Genomic DNA, 22,379 nt, shown 5'->3' with positions numbered 1-22,379 from the left:
TAGGAGGATTATTAATAGAGAAGACGGGACTGTCTCTGAGAGTTCGTGTCCTCATCTGCAAATTAAGATCTGAGTTGCTTAGTCAGTGAGCCTAAGACCTGCCCAGCTCTGATGTAGCCGAACGGAGGAGCGACAGTGCTATGGGGCGAAGGGGAGAAAAGGGCAGAAGTCGGGCTTCTTGCCTAGGAGGGAACAGGCCTGAAATTTGGGGCCAAAATATTGAGAATATAAAGAAAAAATTATGCTGAATCAGCAAGATTTTTAAATATGTAGTTACTGTTTTGTTCCTAAGCTAATTGACAGTGACCCTGTAAATGACAACCCCACCCAACCCACATACCGCCTGGTGTGCCTCTGGGCACTGAGAGAGTCTTCCTGAAGGGCCTGGCTGGACTGACAAAATGGGGCCACTTCTCTGCTAATCCCAGAGAGGCCAGAAGGAAGACGGAGGCCAAACAGGCTAAGGAAGCATTCTGGACTCTTCCAGAATGACAGCCTACCTGTTTCCTCCCTTAAAAATCAAACGAAACCAACCCCCACCCCAGACTCCCACAGACACTACCCCTCAGTTCTCTGCGGCAGTGACCGCGTTCTCGGCTCTTGGTGGTTCCTGTTGGTTCAGAATAACTCCAGTTCCTGTGTTTACATTTTGTCGAGCAGACAGTTTGCAGCAGCCTTAGAGGATCTGAACGAGGCCATCAAGCTCTGTCCAAACAACCGTGAGATCCAGAGACTCCTGCTGCGGGTGGAGGAGGAGTGCCGCCAGGGGCAGCCGCCGCCCCAGCAGCCGCCGCAGCCGCCGCTGCCGGAGGAGACGGAGCCCGAACCGCAGCACGAAGATCTCTACTCCGTCCAGGATATATTCGAGGAGGAGTACCTGGAACAGGATGTTGAGAACGTTTCCATTGGCCTCCAGACCGAGGCTCGGCCCAGTCAGGGGCTCCCGATAATCCAGAGCCCGCCGGCCTCCCCAGCCCATCGGGACTCGGCCTACATCTCCAGCTCACCGCTCGGCTCGCATCAGGTCTTCGACTTCCGCTCCAGCAGTTCCGTAGGTTCTCCCACCAGACAGGGCTATCAGTCCACCTCCCCCGCTCTTTCTCCCACTCACCAGAACTCCCACTACAGGCCCAGCCCACCACACACCTCCCCGGCGCACCAGAGCGGGTCTTACCGCTTCAGCCCCCCGCCCGTGGGAGGACAGGGCAAGGAATACCCGAGCCCTCCCCCTTCCCCGCTCCGTAGAGGCCCTCAGTATCGGGCCAGCCCTCCAGCTGAAAGCATGAGTGTCTACAGATCCCAGTCGGGCTCCCCCGTGCGCTATCAGCAAGACACGAGTGTGAGTCAGCTTCCTGGCAGACCAAAATCTCCATTATCCAAAATGACCCAGCGGCCCTACCAGATGCCTCAGCTGCCTGTGGCAGTTCCCCAGCAAGGGCTCAGGCTACAGCCTGCCAAGGCCCAGATTGTGAGAAGCAACCAGCCCAGCGCCGCAGTCCATTCCAGCTCCGTCGTCTCCACAGGGGCCTATGGCCAAGTCGCCCACTCGATGGCTAGTAAGTACCAGTCTTCCCAAGGAGACATGGGAGTAAGTCAGAGCCGCTTGGTTTATCAAGGGTCAATTGGGGGGATCGTAGGAGACGGGAGACCCGTGCAGCATGTCCAGGCCAGCCTGAGTGCGGGCGCCATCTGTCAGCATGGAGGGTTGACCAAAGAGGACCTTCCACAGCGACCTTCCTCGGCGTACCGAGGTGGTATGAGATACAGCCAGACGCCACAGATTGGACGTAGCCAGTCCGCATCCTACTACCCAGTCTGTCACTCAAAACTAGATCTAGAGCGTTCCTCCAGCCAGCTAGGTTCCCCTGATGTGTCGCATTTAATCAGAAGACCTGTTAGCGTCAACCCCAACGAAATCAAGCCTCACCCACCAACTCCCAGGCCGCTGCTGCACTCCCAGAGCGTAGGCCTCCGCTTCTCTCCATCCAGCAATAGTATCTCATCAGCCTCCAACCTCACTCCAACCTTCCGGCCGTCTTCCTCGATTCAGCAAATGGAGATCCCACTGAAACCGGCATATGATAGGTCATGTGACGAGCTGTCACCAGTGTCTCCCACTCAGGGAGGTTATCCCAGTGAGCCCACCCGATCCAGGACCACACCATTCATGGGGATCATAGATAAAACAGCCCGGACTCAACAGTACCCCCACCTTCACCAGCAGAATCGGACCTGGGCCGTGTCATCCGTGGATACCGTTCTCAGTCCCACGTCTCCAGGCAACCTGCCTCAGCCTGAGTCCTTCAGTCCACCATCATCCATCAGCAACATTGCCTTTTATAACAAAACCAACAATGCACAGAATGGCCATTTGCTGGAGGACGATTATTACAGCCCCCATGGGATGCTGGCCAACGGGTCCCGCGGAGACCTCTTGGAGAGAGTCGGCCAGGCCTCCTCGTACCCGGATGTGAAGGTGGCTCGGACCCTCCCTGTGGCTCAGGCATACCAGGACAACCTGTACAGGCAGTTGTCCCGGGACTCTCGACAAGGGCAGACATCCCCTATCAAACCAAAGAGACCATTTGTGGAGTCTAATGTTTAAAAGACGTGTGTTGGAGTGAGACCCATATGTTTTCACTGCACATTTTCAGGCTTGGTTTCCACATTTGAGGTAGTTCTCTGGCTTAATTTCTCATGTAGTTTCTGTGTGGTGTTCAGAGGTGGCAGCCCACGTGCTGGAGTTCTTTGCATGCAGCCGACCGGGAAGCTGGCCTCCAGCGAGCCAGGACTTGAGTTCCTCCCCTCCGAGCCCCAGCCACAAGCTCTCTCCCTCTCTTCCGACGCCAACGAGGAGATTGTTGTGCCGTGTGCTTTAACCCAGGGAGATCAGACACACTGGTCAGCTTTTTCCAGGAGACAATCGCTTTCACTGATGTTCTTGTTGTGTGAATGTCTTTCTCCTTTTTTACAAAAATAAGGTGTTCTCGTTTGTTTTCTTCTAGGAACTTTAGAAAGAGTATGACGCCCCTTTGCCTTCGCATTCTTATCCAGTGTTATCCAAATAGCCAACCCCAGTGCATTCTCGTGCCATGGTCTCCTCCCCCGGACTGCCAGCTCCCTGCAGTCATCAGGTCTAGAATGTTCATTTAGGTTATTGCTGGTCTTCCTATGGGGGCTAAAGGATCCAGGAGAAAGAGGAAACAGGTCTATTATATTGGAAGGGGGGAAAAAAACAGTATAATTATTTGAAACATTTTATGAATATTTAGAAAACAACCAGCCCTTTAAATATTTCACTCAGCCAAGGAAATCAGATGAGAATCATGGATATTATTAAATAATCTACTGAGAGGCATTCTCCAGGTTTTTAGCCAACCAGTAACTATTAAAAATCGACTGATTTTCCAGGGGTGGTAGCAGGGGGGCATCTACGTAAATATATAGAAAAGAGAGGAAGAAAGACTGTTCTGGACGCTCAGTGAAAGGCTAGAGAAAATCTTTGTCTTGGAGAAGTCTGCATTTTAGCTCCTAAGAGATCACTGACCATCATACTCTACAAAAGCAAACTCTTGCTGAGGTGTGAGTGGTACCCTAATCCTGTTAGTGGGTCCTCGCTCGGAACCAGACTGTGTTCCACTGGCGCTCCTATTTCAGCCCACACGGTGTAGTGAAGAAATTGGTTATCTGGGAAGCAGATTGAATTCTCTCGGGACCGTAACCTTATTCCTGAAGTTTGCACCAAGGGTCATTGCACCCTGCGCCAGACGCCGTCTGATTCCATTTTGAGATCTATAGTCCCATTATGTTACTTTAGGAATCGTTTTCTTCTTTTTTTTTCAAGGTAGGAGTGTTTGGGGAGCAATCTTTGAAAACCAGAAACTGCAACATGTTTCAGGGAGAACACAGACCCCTTTCAGCCCTGGGTGGGGGCGCGTGAGACAGACAGCAGGTCTTCTGACCCGGGTAGCCTGCACCCTTCTTCCGTGTCTTGAGGTCACTTGCTGACCTCTCCTTTGCGTGATTGAGGCCAGCATGAGGTGGACAGCAGGAACACCGAAACCAAAGCCTTAGCACGGGCCTGGTGCTGACGGCACGTCAACTCTGAAAACTTAAGAAACTGAAGCAAAAGCGAATTCATTCTCTGTTACTAAGAATCATTCTGCTCTTGTTAGTAAAGGGCTATTGGAAGGGCAGTTTCCTGAACAAAAATCCAGATATGACCAGACCTGTTTGTAAGTGTCCTCTGAAAGTATCACTAAGACATGGGGAGCATGAAGTTGAGATCAGAAACATTTCTCTACTAATTTAGATTCTGCCAAATAGATGGGCCCCTCTGCCCCTAGGCCTGAAACAGGCCAGGATGTGTCTCTGGGCTAGAAGCAGACAGCTGGGCCATCTCAAGACCCAGACTCTTTCCCCTCTCTCTAATGCCCCGGGACTGCGTCCTACTCAGCTAGCCCAGGGTGGGCCCCGGCGTCTTGGCCCTTCCCTTCTCCCTCTCTCTCACTGAGAAGATGAAATGTCCAGCTGTGGCACCAGCCTACAGCCCGGAGCCCAGCTCCCGCTTTGTCCAGGTCTCAGCCCTGGGGGCTCTTGGCATCTCCTCCCTTCCTAAGCACCTCTCACCGAGGAGCTGCCACGACATTCTGAACAATGTCTGCATCTGTCAGATAAGTGCCCCTGCTTATTCGGAACACCACACATGCGACCTGCACTCAGCAGGTTCTGCATTTCACCAACACGCCCCTGATGTTGCTTGTCCCCAGGGTCTCTTGGTTTTCTTGGACAAACCGGAGATTTAGGGTCTATGCCTTATTGGGCAAAATACTTAAAACAGTCAAAATGCAGGCTCTTTGTTAGCCATTGTAAGAGGGAGTGAATATCACTGCTGGGTGCCAGTTGAGTTTGACTAGAAAATGCCAACTGGACCTTCCTGGGGGCAGGAGACCGGTTCTCCTTGCAGGCGGACTGCCCGTGCCCTGTTGTGCTACTTCACTGCCATGGGCCGTTCTTAGTACCGTGTATCCGAGATGGCCTCTCCCCGGCAACACTTGCTGAATCAATGTCTGGCTTCCGGTGGGGGGAGCTTTTCAGATGGGCCTGGTAAGTTCCACTCACCCAATTCACATCACCCTGCAATGGTGACAGTGGTAACAGACCTCAGCCTCTAGGTTTCTCACCAAATTGTACGTTTCATTCACCCAGAATTCTTGCACTAATGGGTTCCCATCACATCATGTCTATAAATGGGTGCACTTTACTGTTTGAATTTGTAATTCTGATAAATACTGGATATTTAAGTGTGCGTAATGTCTTCATTAGAAAATAGCAAAACCGCTCTTGTCTTTTAGTGTATCTTTCAAGGGAAAAAGAAAAAAAGGAAAGAAATCAAGCAGTGGATCACAACATTTATAGCACAAGAAATAACTGTTGTATATAAGCATCAAAAAGATTAAGAATTTTTAAATACAAAAAAAATTTGCAGTGATTTTAAAGTGCTTTTCCAGCAATTTTCTTAGGGACTCCTGAGACGTGGTTACTTTATTTACTGGATCAGTAAGGCACACAATTAACAATTAAAAATTAATGTTTATTTACAAAGTAAAGGGAAAACCTGTGTAACATGAGAATTTGGCATGGACAAAGACCATTTTGTATCTGCTGTTGTATTTCGTCTGGGTTGCAGATGTGCACTATTAAAGCCCCAAGTTAATAGAGCACAAACCCTTCTTGTTCCTCTCCCATGTGCCCCTCTTTCTAGATGTGTTTAACTTAAACTCGAAGGCTCAGGAAAATTCCACTAATTAGAATCATGTACAGTACCCCAGATCGTTGTCCAGAGACACAAGTTTGCTAATTTAGTTAAGCCTGGATTATTAAAACACTTTTCCTAAATTATTGTAAACAGAACAGCCTAGAGAAAGGTATCCTCGGTCCTTATATTGTATAGTAGTTTATGAACCCCCCTCTAAATATTGGTATTTTTATATTCCAGAGATGTACCCAATAGAAAAATTAACCAGTATCTAATTTAATATCCATAAGTATTTTCCTTAGATTTTAGTCCTATACAGTGGGTTATGTGGACGTCACCTTGCTTCAATCATACTCTACCACTAGGTGTCACTGTGGCTCTGCACCAGGCTTGTCTGGTGGCAAAGAACGGCAGGCAGCAGGTTCCCCTGGAGGAGCCGCTCCCCGGGGCAGCAGGCAGGCCCAGAGGGTTCAGGAAGGAGGGAACAGGCCTGCAGAGGGGTCTTCATGTATCTGTGCCCATTGTGGCGAGACAAGCTCTTTGAACACTACCCGCTTTGGACCTTCAGCCAGGCAGAGGACAGGAGAATTGACTAGAACTCCCTTGCTCTGGTGGGTGGGTGGGTATGAGGAAGTCTTCTTCACTTCCCGTGAGCATCCCTCTCAGTTCCTCTTGGCCTCCAACTTTTATAACTCCAGAGATGTCACAGTTGGCTGGTTTGATTCAAAAATTGTTATTTTTCTACTGCAGAAATGCCTTGGACAAAACCAGTTGCTCACTGAATCTTTGCCACAAAATGGAACAGGCTCCCCCGGGGGGCGGAGAGGGGGGACAGGATGTTCCCCCCTCCCTGTCCCGGCCTCTCCCACCCTGTCTGTCCTTGGGCTGCCCACTTCTCAAGAAGCCAACTTGCAGAGACAGCCTGCTGCTGCTTCCACACCGAGGCCCGTGCTGCCCGGGGCACGCACGTCGGGAGGTGTGGCTTTTTCTCCTTTTCCTCTAGGAATTCCAGACTGACCATCTACCATGACTAACAACAACGAACAAAGGGCTTAGGGGTAAGAGCTACCTACAAAGACGTGTCATGGAAACCTTCACCATGCAATGCCTTGAACTCCGCTCTGGCTGCTCCCCAGAAAAGGCGGCTGGCTGGGGGCCTGGACACAAGCACAACGGGAACGGTAGAGCCACTGTGCAGAGCTACTTGAATAATCACTGGGTCTTCATCAACTCCGTTTATAACACAGACCACTGAAGGGCTGAAGTGTTGGTAACCTGCGTTTGGTGTCCAATGCCTCACAGCTGCTGAGCCGCCCTGAGATGCTTGTGGCCATGCGGTGGCCACGGTCAGAGCTTTGAAAGTCAGTACCAAATGAATGCGTAATTGGACACCAAAAATCAAGTGTTACTTTCATGTTTCCTCACCCATTTCATCTCACTTCTTCCTGCCGACTCTGATACTCTCCACGAAGCTGACCTGCCAGGTTTTAGCTGAACGCGTCTAGATGCAGGCCAGCGTGTCTCGTTTTTCCGACAGACCTACTCCGTGGAAAGGAAGGAGCCTAGCTGCTTTGTTTTTGTAGCACTTACTGGCTGGATTTTTCTTTTGCCTAATCACTAACCAGAACCAGAACCACTAACCTGGTTAGGGGGACTCCACTCCATCCCTTGGGTCCCCAGGACCAGACAGACTGTAAATTCTGGAAATTCAGTACTTGAATGTACCTGCCTTATTGTGTACCAGCTGACTGGAAAGAAAAAAAAAAAAAAAAAGAGTTAGAAATGCCGGCTCCAGATCTCTCCTTCATTCACAGGTTATTTTGGAAATCTTGTAAGTTACACTTCCTGTTCCAGTTTGTTTTTGTTTTTGTTTTTTCCTTTGGCTGATTCCTGCTGAGTGGGGCCAGTTCCTCATTGGGCTCAGGGCAGGTGCCATCCTCAGGCATGGCCTCCTTTCCATTTAGTGCAGCATATCTGTCTCTGTTCTGTCTCCTCCAAATCCAAGATGATTTTAATTAGTACAGACATGTACAGTCTACAATTAAAGAGTGATTTGTACTAATATGATTTTGATTCCTCCTCCTCTTTGCTGTCCTTTCAAGACACTTGCTGGAAAAAGCTTTAATGCACTTAGTTTTCCTTTAGGTTTTCTATGACTCAGATGTAAAGGACTTTCTCTGTACAGTATATTATCCAATGCATGTTTGTTCTCTCTCCTGATATATTGAACACCACACAGTTGTGAACTCGTGCAGTGGGGATGTCCCACACCCAACAGAGGCATCTAGCCCCCTGTGTATAAGGAAAGACCTTTTCCTTTGCTGTACTTGCTTGAGCAGTTGTATTGTCTGTACATGTGAGCTGTGTGAGATAGATGTGAAAAGTTAAATGAATGCATTTTCTGCCCATGTGTACAGATCGCCATCCGTACAATGAACTGTATGTATGAAAGCAAATGTACTTATTTATAAAGGGTAACACTTGGAAAAACACGGTGTTGTGGTGCTTTCTCCTTGCGGTACCGTGTGCCTCCCGAGAGCTGCCTGGAGCTCGCCCTCCCCTCACGGTCCCACAGTGCTAGGAGGGACCTCGCTGAGCCTCCCCCAGGGAACAACCTCCCCTAAGGTGAAGGCAGAGGCCAGATTCCTGATGATCCGATTGGTCTCCCATGGGACATGCACAGTCACCCCTCCAGGCTCGTATTCATTCAGTGAGGTGACTGGGCACCCCCGGCTTCGAAGCTGGGGGAGTGCAGTAGGCATGCGGCAGGCACTCAAGAGCTGTGGCTGAGGAAAGACAGTTCCATGGGCCTGTCGGCGAAGGCTTGCCAGACCTGCTGGGAGAGGGAGGCTTTTTCCTCAGTGGGTTCCTCTCCCGACAAACCAAGGGAGCACTGAGATGTCTTGTTTGATTTTAGTAGCTGAGGCCGCAGGCCCGAGGGGAGGGGAGGGAACAGCCCTAGCTAGAGTTCCCCGAGCGAACTTGGTCAGAGCTGGAAGCTCTTCAGCTCTCTTCAGCAATCTGGCCAGAATTTCCCATCCTTACCAGCTAAGAGCTAGGCGGCTGCATCCTAAGTGGAGAAGCTGCAGGTTTCCTGAAACCGGCTGGAGACTCTCGAGACTTTCTAAAAAGCGGCCAGCCCGGAGTCCTGCAGCCTTTCCTCCTCGCTGGTACCGCTCTGTCTACTGCAGGGAAGAGCAAGGAAGGAGACCGCTTCCTCCAGACACCACATTGTGCTCAACAAACACCCCTGTTGTGCAACTACGTCCATTTCCCCAAAACAGCTAGAGCCAGGGAAGCAGGAAAACTCCAGGCACGCAGTTACCCCAGCCTGGATGCCACAGTTACTTCAAAGAGGACAGGAGAGGACTCTGGAAGGAACCTCCTGCTTGGTCTGAAAACTTTGAGACCTCAAGGGGTTCCAAACCCTGTCAGGTGAGGGACACACTGAGCCGGTGAAGGAGAGGGGAGGCGTCTCCTTCAAGTCTGGGATCAGTCGAATATTTCCAAACACGGAGACCCTGGATCCAGAGGCGAGCACAGAAGTCGGAGGTGACATGGGCCACTCACGGGGTCCAGGGGCTTCCGCCCTTACACTGAGAGCCAGCTATGATCTTGACCGAGCCATTAGCTCGTGACATGTATCAAGCCATGTGCTTTGCATGCTTTTAAGCAAATGAAGCTTCGCACAGAAGCCCTGATTCAGGAGATAGACTCCATAGACGCAGAAACCAAAGACCTCTCAAGAATATGGAGAATAAAGTCAGTATCAGGAAGGATTCATGTAACCCAAGGATCACGCATCAGAGGATTTGCCGTAGGGCCCTGTTAGTGTTCTCAGCGACGTGCCCATCTGGAGCACCCAGGGCAGCCCCATGTGAGACCCTGCCTGACTTCACCATAAACGCACCTCCTGCCTGGGCCACGGGAATGGCTCTCAAGTAAAATCTCCACTTGTTCCCCAAGTTTTGCTCCTCCTCTGAAGGAATAAAGAGACATATTTTTAAAAGGCAGAAAGTTACTGGGGGCGAACTTCTTGCCAAGGCTCTTAGCAGGCTCCACCCTCCAGGCCACTCTCTCCGGGTTGAGAAAAACGGTTTCTCCCCCACTGGGTCCACAGACCGAGCGAACCCCGGGCCATCTCCAAGCCTGTGTCCTGACAGCACGCATCACTGTACGTTCTGTGCCCAGCCGGGGGATGATCCGTTTGTCAAGCCCGGTAGAACTAACCTTGGTATCTGACTGTTCTGGAAGCACCTTTTTGTCGCCACAGTAACTGAAGCTGGCAGGCCAGAGATCTGTATAGACATTTATTGAATCGTCTGTTGCACCGACTCTACACTGCACTTCAAAGAAGACTGGCCACAGGCAAAGTGAAATAAACCAGGTGGGGTGCTTTCAGGGGGCCTCCAGAATCATCCAACAGACACTCAGGCCAACAGACCATTTTACAGGTTTTTACCAGAAATCTAAGGTTCCGTCTCTCTCTGGGGTGTCCTGGCAAGGGAGAGTCACAATTGCACTTGGGTTTGTCCGAGGGGGCATTTCTCCACGTGACAATGTCTGGCTCTATGGCATGTGCCAGGCGGGGGGAGAACAGACGGCCCTGGTGCGGGCAGAGCGCGCCGTGTCACCGGCGAACACCCCGGCCAGCCGGGCCAGCTGCAGCAGGGAAGGGGGTTCGGAGGGGACTGGGCCGCCCTGCTGGGGAAGGCTCGGGACCACAGCCACCTGCTCGCTGAAGTGGCATCACTGGAGGCAGGGCTCAAGGCCAGAATGGAGTGTTCGCAACTGGAGCACGAGAGGAGGCTGGCCCCTCTCTCGAAGGCAGCGCTGGGGTGAGAAAAAGGCAACCATCGAAGGAACAGCGGTCAGGTTTGGAAAGTTCTTTGCATTTCTTCATTTACGTAACCGGTGTCTGTCTCAAACTGTGTCATGCTCCTCAAAGCCCAGAACAGGAGGAAAACAAGGAGAGAGCATTCACCGAGTCCAAGAAGCACAAGGTCAATGCTCTAATCATGTTCCTTCTAGGCTGAAGCCAAAGAGTGACTCGGTGGCACAGAGCACGTCAGGCAGCTGGGAGCACGCTCCGGGGCCACTCAGCCCCGACTGCCCGCAGAGACGGGCGCAGCGGGGTTCTAGAAGGGCGCTTTCCTCCCCACAGGAGCGGGTGGCCCTGCCTTCCCTGGGAACAGGGCAGCAGCAGCAGCAGCAGCTTTCTGCTTAAAAAAAAAAAAAAGATAGAAGCCCCGGGGCTGAGGTCAGAGCGAGAGCAGTGCCTAAACCGGCTGCTGAGGGCGGGGAGCCTGGTGGCGGCCAGTAGGCCCCAGCCCCGCGGAGCAGAGCCCCAGCGCCAGCAGCCCAGCGTGCCTGCCCGGGGGCCATCTCGGCCTCCTCTCTTGGTGGCCCTCAGCCGCCAAGGACAGTTTGTCTCCAGCCTGGGCCCCTGCCCTCTCCCGGCAGAGCCGTCCTGAGGCCGAGGCCTGGAGAGAAAGCAGCCGAGAGTGCAGCTGGGCCGAAGCCACATCTCCACAGCTTCCCAGGGGCGCGCCCCTCCCCTCTCCAGGGGACTCTTGCTCTGGACACCAGCATAGTTTATACATAATATCACCTGCTCCACTGCCAAAGTCGGGGCCATTCTCACCACGTGTCATTCAGACGGACGGGACTCTGGTCTGAATTCAGCGTTACACAAAGCAAGCCTCGGCCTTGCCAGGCCTGTCACTAAGGCCCAGTTTCTCCCACAGCTTTGTGCTCTTGGCAGCCCCTGGACTCGGCCCAGCATCCGCTCCTCAAGAAGAGAGCCACCCTGCATCTTCTTGAAGGATCTGTGCTTCTGTAGCCCGGACTGACCACCCAAAACCCTGCCCGAAGCGGCTTGAGTGGAGGGGGTGACGGTGACAACAGGGCCGGGGTCTGTGCCTGACTAACGGACTCTAAAGCAACAACAAGGAGGGAAAGCAGAGGAAGCCAAGCCTTACAGCCCACAATGGGGCGCTGCCCCCGCGCGCCCGCCGCGCTGGCCAGCCCTCCCCGGGAGCCACCCAGCCAGCAGAGCCGCGACAGAGCGTGGGAAAGTCGCCTACCCAACGCCCCCACCCCGAGCTGCAGCGGCCAGCCACAGCCAGGCCCTCCTCGCGGGACAAGGACAGGCCGTCACTGGGAGCCGGGGCTGTCGCCTTCTGTCAGCGTCTTGAAGTCCATGGAGAGGGCCTGTTCCTCCGCCTGGGGTGGCCGCTTCCAGTCAGAGCGAGTCAAGATGTAGAGCACGGTCACCCCGAAGCCGACCAGCAGCAAGCCCAGCACGTTGGCCAGGACACCCTCAGCCTCAAACGTGCTGTACTTGGCCCTGCGGGGTGAGGCGGGAGGGAGAAGCCCCCCAAGGGGTCACGGTCGGGCCAAATGCCCTCCGCACCCAGAAACAGCAGAAAGATGGCCTGGTGTCCCCTCCCCAGCCCCGCCCGTGTCCCCCGCCCCCCCCCCCCCCCCCAGGAAAACCTTCGCTAAGCCTGGGGAAAGCAGAGGGGAGGAGGCTCACCCAAGTTTGAACAGCAGCGCCTCCTTCAGGCCCAGCAGGGCGGTGCCCACGGACAGGAGGAAGATGGCGGCGCCGAAGAAGACGTGCTGTGGGCGGTAGCGGCTCCGCAGGGAAAACGAAGCTCGGGGGAACAGGAAGAAGCTCAAGCCCACGAGCCACTGCAAGGAAAGGGGGGGCTGCCAGACACCCAGCTGGCCATCCGTCTGACGGAGCCCAGGACACGCCGACAGGCAAGGAAGCAGGAGCCCTGCGCCCACCCGCCGGGCTCCCTCCACCCTATAGAGCCTGGGTGCGGCCCCACAAATCGCCGGGGCGGCGGAGGTCCCGGCCATGGCGTCCCAGGCCTTGGCCACACAGACTTGCTCTGAGGCACCCTCGCCTGGGAAATCCTGGCTTTTGCACCCATTTCAGAGTCCCCAGGCAGCACCTCTTTCACTTTCAGGCACACGGCCTGGAAATGGGCCCTGATGGGACACCCGTGTGGTCACCCCCTCCCTCCGCCCCCGCCCCCATCGCCGTGGGCTGAAGCCTCACCTGCACGAAGTAGAGAACCAACACGAGGAGGCCACACCAGCTGTGCAGGCTGTACAGGTCCGCGTAGCCCTTCTTCCGGTGGTAGTCGAACACGGCCACCACGCCTGGGCCGGAGAGAGGGGCCGCGTGAGGACAGGGCTGCCGGGGAGGTGACCCAAGGGAAACCTGACTCGCTGGCACTTCTGGGATCTGGTCCCAGCTCGGTGGCTGCCAGCACCCAGTGTCCCAGCCGGGGATGCCGGGACGGAGGTGGAGGGGCTGGGGAGGGGACCGTAACAGAACTGGAGTGGAGACAGACGGATCAAGCAGCTACTTCCCCAAGTCCGAAGCAGAAGCGGGGAGAGGGGGTGCCTGTGCCAGGAACTCACCCACCAGGGCGATGACGAGCGCGAAGACGTGCAGCAGCCCGTGCAGGACCTTGGTTGTGCGTTTGGTCTCATTCCTGAAGACCCGGTAAACCAGCAAGGCTTATGGGGAGCGAGAAAGGGACCGTGAGGCCGGCCTGCCACCAGCACCAAGGAGACACCCCTTGGCTGGGGGAGGCCATCAGAATGAAGGGCTTGTCAAGGTCCTCCAGCCACAGCCAAGGGGAGAGAAATCAAGGCTCCGTGGGGCCCAGCAGGGGTCCCCGGATGTGTGTCCCCTAGCACCCCCACCACCATCACTTCCTTGTCAAGTGTGCTGTGTGCTCCAGGCTATGTGGTCAAGGTGATCACAGTGATGCCGAGGTGTCACCAAGCTTCTGCGTTCACCTCTTAGCTCTGATGAATAGTCCAGGATGGAAGCCTGAGCAGACACTCACTACCTTTACCAAGCAGGCTCCCTAGACAGGGAGACAGGGAGCCCCCAGGTCCGAAGCTAACTCCCCACCCCGTCACTGTGCTGAGCCAGACAGACCCAGGCGGCACAGAGAATGCCTCTGCGGAGCGGCTGCTGCTGGAGGAGTGGCTGTCGCCGGGACCACCTCTAGGAAGAATGGGTCAAACAGATCCAGACTTCTCCTTAGCAGAGGAGGAGGCCACAGAAAAAAGTGGGGGCCAAGCACAGCCTCACTCCTTCAGAAAGGAACTTCAGCTCTGCCAAGTCCAACACCCACTCCCGACACACACACACACACACACACACACACACACACACACACAAATCCACCCTCTTTCTCCCGATATCAAACCGTCCCCACAGAAGCTGGCCTCAGCTCACAGCCCAAACCCTAGGCTTCCTCCTCTAAGCAGCACACACACCACTAGATGCTCCTGTGGAAAGACCAGGACATTTAGGAAAGGAGTTGCCACCCCCACACCTCAGGCCTGGATTTGGATGCCTGGTGTCCCCAGGATCCAAGCCAGCTTCCTTCCTGTCTTTTGTGGAACAACCTCAGGACAAGAGTGTTTGTGCAAACAGCCTCTCTCAGGAGCAGCTCCGGGCGCACAGGCGGGACTCACCGTCTCCCTGCAGGAAGATCAGGCCTATGACCATGGAGAGCGGGTGCACGTTAAACTGCAGGGCGCCCTCCCAGGCGATGCCGCCCCTGTACAGACCGAGCCAAGCCCCCGTCATGGCCACCACAGTCAGGCCCAGCAGCTGGGAGAAAGCCACGTAGTAAGGCAGCGCTCCGGGCGTGGCTGCCAGGCCGGCCCGACTGTCCATGCTGCGGCCGCTGCTGGAGGAGAGACAGACAGCTCAGAGCACCACACGCCACACCCCGGCCGAGCCCAACGCCCCACACCCCCTCCCCCCTCCCCCAGGCCCCTGTGCTGAAGCCGGCCACCCCAAGTCTCTAGGGCACCAGCAGAGGTGCTCCACTTCCCCGGAGACAGACCAGACACCGGCTGAGAGAGGCCATGAGGGTGCAAGTGAAGGTCCCCCAAATTCGGGTGGGAGCAGGTGTAAAGCCTGCACCTGGCTTTACATTCGGTTTCACGAGGCCCCGGGTGTTCTTAGGGGGCTTCACAGACGAGGGACAGAGAAGTGAGGAAATCTCTCGAAGGAACAGGGTTCCTCACTGTTTGTCCCCCAGGTGTGTCCTAAGGACATCGGGTGCATCCCCCGCCCCAGTGTGCAAGCCTGTCGCCCGAGATGAAGAGGAGTCCTGCCCTTCCCACAGCAGGGATGTGCTCGGACCCTGCTTCGCCCGACACACGTGGGTAACAGGAGCAGCCAAGCAGCCTGCTCCCCCTGCGGCTGCCTCTTCCCCCCACCAGCCCTGCTCAGGGCAGGCCAATCTGCACTCCCGCTCACCTGACGCCTCCAAAACTAAAGTCACCAGAAGTGAGCCCTACAGGGAACAGCACCTCGCATTCAGGGCTTCTGCTGTGTTTCATACACGTCACTCCGCTCCCGCTGAGCCTGTGTGAGGCCTGTGTAAGCAGGGAGTTACTGGACCCATGCTACAGATGAGAAAATGGCAGTTCCAGGAGGGGGGTGTGTGTGTGTGTAGCGCATTTCCTGGCTCCTCTGCCCAGTCCACCCCTCTGGTAGTCTCCTCCCTACCCCCCCCCCCCACCCCCCAACCAGTTAGGATGGCATTCGGCCTCATGCCCGCTTTTCACCCTGAATCAGTTGGTTCTCCTGACCCAGAGCCCAGCCCTGGCCCAGACACCCAGGAGGGAGAGGCAGCCTGGGCACGAACAAAGATAGCCTCCATCCGCCTTACCTTGCTGCTGGGGTGTCTGTCCTGTGCCCACAGAAAGGTGCTCTCCCCCTCCCCAGTCCTGGCCTCGCCTAGCACTGCTGGAAACATCCCAGAGAAAGACAGCCCAGCAGACACATGCCTAACAGGCTTATGGTCCCCTGCTCACAGCCAGCGTGTGCTCTTTCTCTACCATGTCCTGCACAAGAACTTGTGTCCAGCCAGCCTGGTCTTCTACGACTACTGGGGAGGTTACCCCCCAGTTCTCTCTGCCATATCCGACAAATGTTGGCAACTTCACCATCGAAAAAAGTCAGTGGCAGTGGGGAGTGTTACTAATACACTTCTTTCAGTAAAATACAGATTAGCAAAAAAAAGGAAAAAATTACCAGTAATCAGCATTTTCATGTGTGTCCTTACATCACTTTTTTCTAGAAATATATATTATTTTATAGAAACAGAATCCTACTGATTTCTAACCTGTTTTAACTTCATAGTAGGTCATACTCATCTCTTCATGTCAAAGAAAATCCATCTACTTTACGCCATCATTTCAATGACGTCACAGGATTACAGAATATGGCTGTTCCGCGCTTTCACCAACCTGTTGAACCTGTTATTCAACATTTAGCTAGCTCCCAGTTTTTCACTAAATAAACCATGCTATGTGATCATCTTTGCACATGTGTCTTAATTCCTCACTGGAGAACAGAGGTTTTTGACATTTGATCAAATCATCTTCCAAACACACTCCCCCAGCAGGTAGCAACACCTGTTTCCAGAAGGCCTGGTGACAACAACCCTCTGCTTCTGAAACTCTTGTCTCTGTATCTGTCACCTCTACACAAGTAACTCCTAAATGGAAGGAGCTCGCCCCCAAATACGAACCCCATTTCTAGCCACCCACCATTCGCCTCTGCCGACAACCCACACACACTCCAAACGCAGCGCGTCCAAAGTCAACTCATCTGCCCGTGACAACCAAGCCCGCCCCTGACCGCGCACCTGCAGACATGGCCACCGAATGCTAGAGGATCTCCCCTGGGCTCCCCCCCCCCCCCCCCCCCCCTCCCCCCCCCCCCCCCCTCCTCCCCCCCCCCCCCCCCCCCCCCCCCCGGCCCCCCCCCCCCCCCCCCCCCCGGCGCCCCTGCCCCCCGCCTCCCCCCCCCCCCCCCCCGCCCCCGTCGCCCCAGCCCGCACCAACAGCGTCCCTGCCTGCTGGTGAAATGCCACCTCTGTGACACCATCCGAACTCCCAAATCTGTTTCCATGTGCGCCCCGGGTTTTCTTACCAAATCCACTCAGAGGAGACTCTCGCTGCCCCTACCACCCTCTGCCTCACACTTCTGGGCCTCACTCCCTGCTCCCCGCCACTCGCGCACCCCCCCCACCTCCTCCATTCACCCTCTCCCCCATCCCTAGGCCCACAACCTGAACCCGGCATTTCGTTCATCTCTGGCGGGGCCTCTGCACCGCCAACCCCGGCCGGGGGCTCAGTTACCCGGCGGCGGCCTGCCTCCCAGGAAGCTCGCCTGCACCCCTCTGTTCACCTGCCCAGGGAGCTCGCTCGAGGCAGGCCTGGAGTCCTGCTCTTCCTTGGATCAACTCCGGGATCTGTTGCCTTGCACTGACTGGAACAGGAAAGATCAACCAAACAGCTGCTGTCCCGGGGTCACCTGTTCTCAGTCCTCCTCCCCTTTATTAGATTCATCCCCAGAACGCCCGGGGCACAGTCAGAACCTGATTAGCTCTGAAGGAGAAAGAACACAGGGAACGTGCTCTGCGGCTGGCAGACCTGCCACAGCTTCCGCAGCCCCAGCTCAATGACCGACGACAGCAGTGGGAGCTCAGGGCAGCAAAGGAACTGTCGCTCCCAGACCTCGGAGCTACTCCGTGGCCAGGCCAGCCAGCCTCCTACTGAGACAGGTAGAAATCAAAGCGAGGGTCTCTGCAGAGCTGTGAGGTTGTGACTTAGAAGAAGGAGTATATAGGATGGAGCTCCTAAAACCCTTGGAATTTCCCAACCACGCCAGAAACCTGCCTTGTTAACGAGCCCTTAGATAACCTGTGGGCAGGGCTGGTTGCCAGGGAAACCAACCACGTGATTGACGCCTGGAACCTTCCGTTCCACCCTCTCAACCTCTAGGGAGCGGAGAGGGGCTGGAGATTTGAGTTCCATCACCAATGGCCAATGAACTAATCGAGCCTGTCCAAGTAATGAAGCCTCAGTAAAATCCAAAAGGAGCTTCCCAGAGGACGGCTACCCTAGTTCCCCAGGGATAGAAGCTCCTACGTTCAGGACCTTCGGGACCTTGCCCTAATGTTCCTCTTCCATCTGGCAGTTCCCGAGTCATGGCCTTTTAAAACAAATCTACTAAGTAAAATGTTTCGCTGAGTTTTGTGAGCTGCTCTAGCCAATTACTTGAACCCGGGGAGAAGGCCAGGAGAACTTTGCATCAACAGCAAATCCAGCGACCCTGGATTTGCGACTGGCATCCAAAGTGGGGGGCTCTGACCCGATCTCCAGGTAAACAGTGTCAGGACTGAGTTAACTTGCACGGCACGCAGTCTTTGTCCACTGAGAACTGGAGAAGTGGCTGGTAGTGCTGAAAAGGAAAAGCACTTTGGAATAGCCGAAACCACCGAATGGGGGGCTTGAACATTCTGCACTGTAACTTCCCATCCTGGATTCCCCAGGAAGTCCGAACCCTAATACTGTTTGGAGCAGAGCACAGAGTGGAGAGGCCTGCCTGTGTGGCCGGGAGGATGGCTCCCAGCGGACTGCAAGCCCCCTCCTCTGTGCTCAGCCTTCTCTTGCTTAACCTCCGCAATACCACTAGGATAACAGGAGTGTTGTCCCACTTTAATGGGGGAGGACACCGGGACTCAAAGAGGATACATGACATGCCCCAAATTATCAGCCGCGAATACTCAACGCATTTGTTCATTGAGCACCTGCTGTATGCTGGCGGGACTACCAGATGATGGAGCTATACAGGTAAGACGTGATCCCTGCCTTCGAGAAGCTTGCAGACGAGCTGCTAAGCAGATGTGGCATTTTTTAGTAAAGGGTGGTAAGAATTCAGGCTGCAAGCTCAACTCAGGCCTCCAAGGGCACTTGCCACTATCCACCTGCTTTAACGCAGGGAGGTGACTCGCCCCAGCAGCTGGTCATCCGGCAGAGGCGTGGCTTTGCCCAGCATGGAGGGTGGATCTGAAAGCAATCAAAGATCTGAACGCGCGCTTGCCAAAGAAGTCACCCTGAACCACAGCAGCAAGGAGACTCTGTCTGTCCCACGCCAGTCCTCCTGGGTCCCTCACCTCTCAGGAAACCAGGCTCCTAAGGGAGGCCCATCACCGCATCTAGCACTGGTGTCCCCTGCGGGCTCTCCTGGGAGAGAAGGAGGCAGGATGGGAACAGGCAGTTAAGAGCGAAGGGCTGGCAGGAGGGCAAACCAGCCGATCCGTGAGATTTTCACATCAGCTGCTCCAAAGGCAGCTCCCCTGCCCCATCTGTGCAGGGAACTTGGCATCTGGGTGATGAGGCGTCCAAGAGGAAACCATCGATAAAGAATGACCTTTGGAACTACGAAAGCCCAAGCTGTCTCCTCCACTCTTCCTTTCAGTGTGAAGGTGATTTAAGTCCAAGCATGAGGGATGCCAGAAAACTCACACCAAGCAAGACCATCCTGCCTCAGGCAGGCCTGTGTCCTGCCTCCAGGTGGTCTCACAGTCAGTAAGCTCCATGGGTGAAAAATCCAGATTCACAAAAACGACAAAGCAGTGAGTGGTTCTGTGCTTCACAGCACATGACCTGAACGATTCCTTCAAAAACAGCTTATTTGGTTCAACATCACGGAAAACCCATCTTTGGCCAAGGAGGGCCTGCTTCCAATGCTGGAGAGAGAACACATTTCATGAACTCCGGTTGGAAACTGACCCACCCACAAACACATCTTGCATGTGCAAACTTGGAAATCAGTTGAACTTGGAAATCAGCCGCAAGTCACTCCCTAGTAAGCAGTTGCCTTTGAATCATGTGCCTTCGGTTCCTAATCCAAACAGTGACAACACTCTCTCTCCCTTCCCAATCGGGCTGCCCCCCGCTCCACCCCAGAATGCTGGTGGTTCCTGGGCCTTTGTTCCCGGAGCAGAAGCAGCAGCACCAAGGGCCTGGAAGCTGCCATTCTCCACCCCAAAGCTCTCCTCTGCCGGGCAGACCGGAGTCTTAAAAGCAGAGGAGGCTCTTACAGCCCTTTCCACGGCCACTCTCTTTTCTATCAGAGCACAGGATGGGGGTGACAGTTTTGGCAGCTTCTGGAACCCTGGGCTGAGACAGTCACACACCACCCCCACCCCACGCCGCCCCTCCCACACACACTTGCAGGCCGGATCCACTTAATGCAATCAAATGGGCACAGGAGCTACCCGCAGGGCTTGACTGTGCTCAGAATCACTCTCTCTCCCTGTGTCCACAGTTTCATTTAAAGGCCACCAGGCCTAATCTCATTATGGGGACCAGACACTGCGCCTGTCCTAGAGCCTGGAAGCAGGCAGCCTGGCCTGGCCACAGCCCTCCTTGTCCACAGCGGGGTTTTAAAATTGGGTTAGAGAAGATTATACTGGGGACAGAAGTTAGAGCTTTTCTTGATGGGTGAGGGTCGGGAAGAAGGGACAACTCAATTGCCCGAGAATATCCTAGAAAGTGATGGAATAGAAGGCAAAATGAAGGTTGAGGTGTCAGCCAGGGCCCCAAGTAGCCTGCGGGAAGAAAGCAAAGCTTGAAGTCAAACACTGAGCCTGGTTCTCCATTAGGTACAGTGGGCTTGGGCCCAGGGTTCCCAATATTTGTAGGGTCCCACAAAAACTGTTAAGATTTCTGCTAGATCAGGAGGAAAACCAAATTCAGTGTTGAAGAAAATGCTTTAATGTTTAATCCAGCCTGGATTATATCTGCTTTATACCAACACAGTTGTAAAATATAGGGTTGGTTTATTTTTAATTGTTATTATTTTTGGTGGAAGAAGGGTCCCACCAAGGCAAAAGTGCCTGGGACCCATGAATGCAGCTCTGGTCAAACACACGTGATTTTACAGCCAGCCCTACTGTTTATGTGCTCCTGCACAAACCAAGTCCCCTCTCTAGACCTGCTTCCTCAACGGCGAGATAGGGGACATCGGGTCCCACCTTCCTACTCACTGGCCTAGCAAAAATTAAGAGGGATAACTATATATGAGAGCCTAGCAAAGTGCCTGCCACATGGTAGGCATTCAGATAACAATCTAATAAGAATAAATCTGATCCTAATAGCAGCTTGGGAAGAGTCACACATCAGAAGTTGTTGACATAGAGGTCTGGGGCCAAAGAGAGCCAGAAGGCAGCAGACAGCACTACCCCTCTCAAAAGTCCAGATGCCAATTCTGTCTACTCTCTGGCCGGTGCCCCGCGGCGCAGAAACCCCTGGATCTGGGGCCGATTCCTCCACCAGTGCCTCCTGGTGCTGCTGCCCCACCCCATACTGGAACAAGGAAAGCGGCCAGGGCTGGGACGTTGTGGGGCAGGCAGAGGTGGTTCCCCCTCCCAGTATGGCAGGCTTCTGCTGCATAGGGGGTGGACCACGGTGGTGGCAGGTTGCAGCACCCTTTCTCTATGTGGGTCTCACCTTGGCATTTACAAGTTTTCTTTCTGTACCTTCTGCCTCACATCCAATGTCACAAGAGAAATCAAGAGATCTGTGAGAAGGTGGCAAAAGCTTTGGCATTTCTTCATTTGCTATGAAAACAAAGGAATCGAATCCAGAAGTCCTGAGATGGAGCTTCATTTAATGAGACTTAGCGACTCCTCAAAGACTGTATGAGTGTATGTGAGGGGAGGGGCAACCTCAAGGAGAAAGGCTTGGGGGGTGGGGGGGTCCAGCGGGTAAGAGCAGGTGGAGACGGGAGGTGGCTCTGTCTAAACCCAGGCGTCAAAGGCAGCAGCGGACCCCCACCCTCGGCTCCGTTCTGTGCCCGCAGCTCTGGGCCCACCAGGGCCAACCCCATGAGCCAGGGTTTTCCAAATGAGGAACTCCTTGCCTAGGTACTTCTCAGCAGGAGGAGAGAGGCAGGCTCAGGAAGGCCCCGCCACCGGCAAAGCAGTTCGGCCAGTCTCGGTTTCAGGTTTCCAAAGAACAGTCGTAGCAGATGTTGGCTGATCCACGTCTACGTTGTTTCTAGAATATGGCCAACTATCAGGCGTGAGCCCCTAGATAAACGTGAGGTCACCTGGCGCTCGGGTCTAACTTCCGCGGACTGGCGCGGAGGCTGACCCAGGGCCCGAGGCCGACAGCCCAGGCCCGGCGCACGGCCTGCTCTCTCACCCCCCGCCCTGCTCCGCGGGTTCGGCAGCGGGTGAGGCGAGGGCCCGGGGTGCTGGCGGGTGAGGGGTTGGAGAAAGACCCGCGGCGGCTCGCGGGGAGGGGGGGGCGGGCGCGTTCCGCTGCGGGCACACCTGGGCCCCCGCCCCGACTCCGCGCGGGGGCTCGGCTCGCTCCCACCCGCCCCGGCCGCCTACCTGGCCGGGCGCCGGGCCCGGAGCTCGTCCCCGCCGTGCAGCGCCTCACCGCGCACGGGCAGGCGAGCTCCCCGCGCCGCGCCCCTGCCGCTCGGCCGGTTCCGCCCGCCGCGCCCCGCGCAGAGCTACGGCGTCGCCATGACGACAGGGCGGTGGCTGCGGGTGCGGCGCGAGGTGGGAGGTGCGGCGCGGGTTACTGGGGGCAGGGGGCGCCGGAAGTGCCCCCGCGCGTCCCGGCACGCGGGGCAGGGCCCGGCGCCCACTAGTGCCCCGCTCTCGGGACCGGCCCCCGCCGGATCCCGGGGCCAGACCTTGACGCCGCGCAAAGGGAGATGCGGCGCGGCGCGCTGAGGGGCGACAGCCGCGGC

General features: G+C 55.1%; 2 protein-coding genes across 16 annotated transcripts in view; one reads left to right on the top strand and one right to left on the bottom strand.

Annotated features, from left to right (window-relative positions):
• The window catches only part of TANC2 (tetratricopeptide repeat, ankyrin repeat and coiled-coil containing 2), a 365,238-nt gene extending 356,988 nt beyond the window's left edge, over positions 1-8,250 (top strand). For 6 of the 7 annotated variants that reach the window (XM_059379772.1, XM_059379770.1, XM_059379769.1 and 3 more), the window contains one exon: positions 661-8,250. In XM_059379772.1, the coding sequence (XP_059235755.1) occupies positions 661-2,605 (1,945 nt within the window). In that variant the 3' untranslated portion in view covers positions 2,606-8,250. The remainder of the gene's footprint in view (positions 1-660) is intronic. The other variant, XM_059379773.1, reaches the window with a different exon arrangement.
• A 1,804-nt stretch (positions 8,251-10,054) lies between these two features.
• On the bottom strand, positions 10,055-22,120 carry LOC132004104 (transmembrane ascorbate-dependent reductase CYB561). 9 transcript variants are annotated; one of them, XR_009400418.1, is made up of 7 exons: positions 15,069-15,195; positions 14,273-14,490; positions 13,199-13,297; positions 12,831-12,934; positions 12,297-12,454; positions 11,845-12,107; positions 10,055-10,977 (listed from the first exon to the last, which is right to left on the bottom strand). XR_009400418.1 is itself a non-coding variant. In XM_059380190.1 (7 exons), exons 3-7 carry the CDS (start codon positions 14,475-14,477, stop codon positions 11,915-11,917), a joined length of 759 nt encoding a protein of 252 aa, XP_059236173.1. In that variant the 5' UTR covers positions 14,478-14,490; positions 21,534-21,670; positions 22,012-22,120; the 3' UTR covers positions 10,055-11,914. The 9 variants fall into 9 exon arrangements, 7 of the variants coding, with proteins under 7 accessions (XP_059236173.1, XP_059236172.1, XP_059236174.1 ...); XR_009400419.1 differs by having other exon boundaries at positions 10,055-10,591; XM_059380190.1 differs by lacking the exon at positions 15,069-15,195 and adding exons at positions 21,534-21,670; positions 22,012-22,120 and having other exon boundaries at positions 10,055-12,107.
• Positions 22,121-22,379: the final 259 nt, after the last annotated feature.

This window comes from Mustela nigripes, chromosome 16 (assembly GCF_022355385.1).
Source record: "Mustela nigripes isolate SB6536 chromosome 16, MUSNIG.SB6536, whole genome shotgun sequence".
NCBI classification, from domain to species: domain Eukaryota; kingdom Metazoa; phylum Chordata; class Mammalia; order Carnivora; family Mustelidae; genus Mustela; species Mustela nigripes.
The sequence above is the reverse complement of the archived record's forward strand: the minus strand, read 5'-3'. Positions and strand labels throughout refer to the sequence as shown.

Bases quoted from the DNA above. Each gene is read 5' to 3' on its own strand.
- LOC132004104 (XM_059380185.1), bottom strand. From the start codon at position 15,151: ATGAAACACAGCAGAAGCCCTGAATGCGAGGTGCTGTTCCCTGTAGGG. The intron at 12,935-13,198 runs GTGAGTTCCTGG...TCTCCGGCCCAG, and splicing joins GCTCGTCATCGCCCTGGTGG to GCGTGGTGGCCGTGTTCGAC. The intron at 12,455-12,830 runs GTGAGGCTTCAG...CTTTCCTTGCAG, and splicing joins TGGTTCTCTACTTCGTGCAG to TGGCTCGTGGGCTTGAGCTT.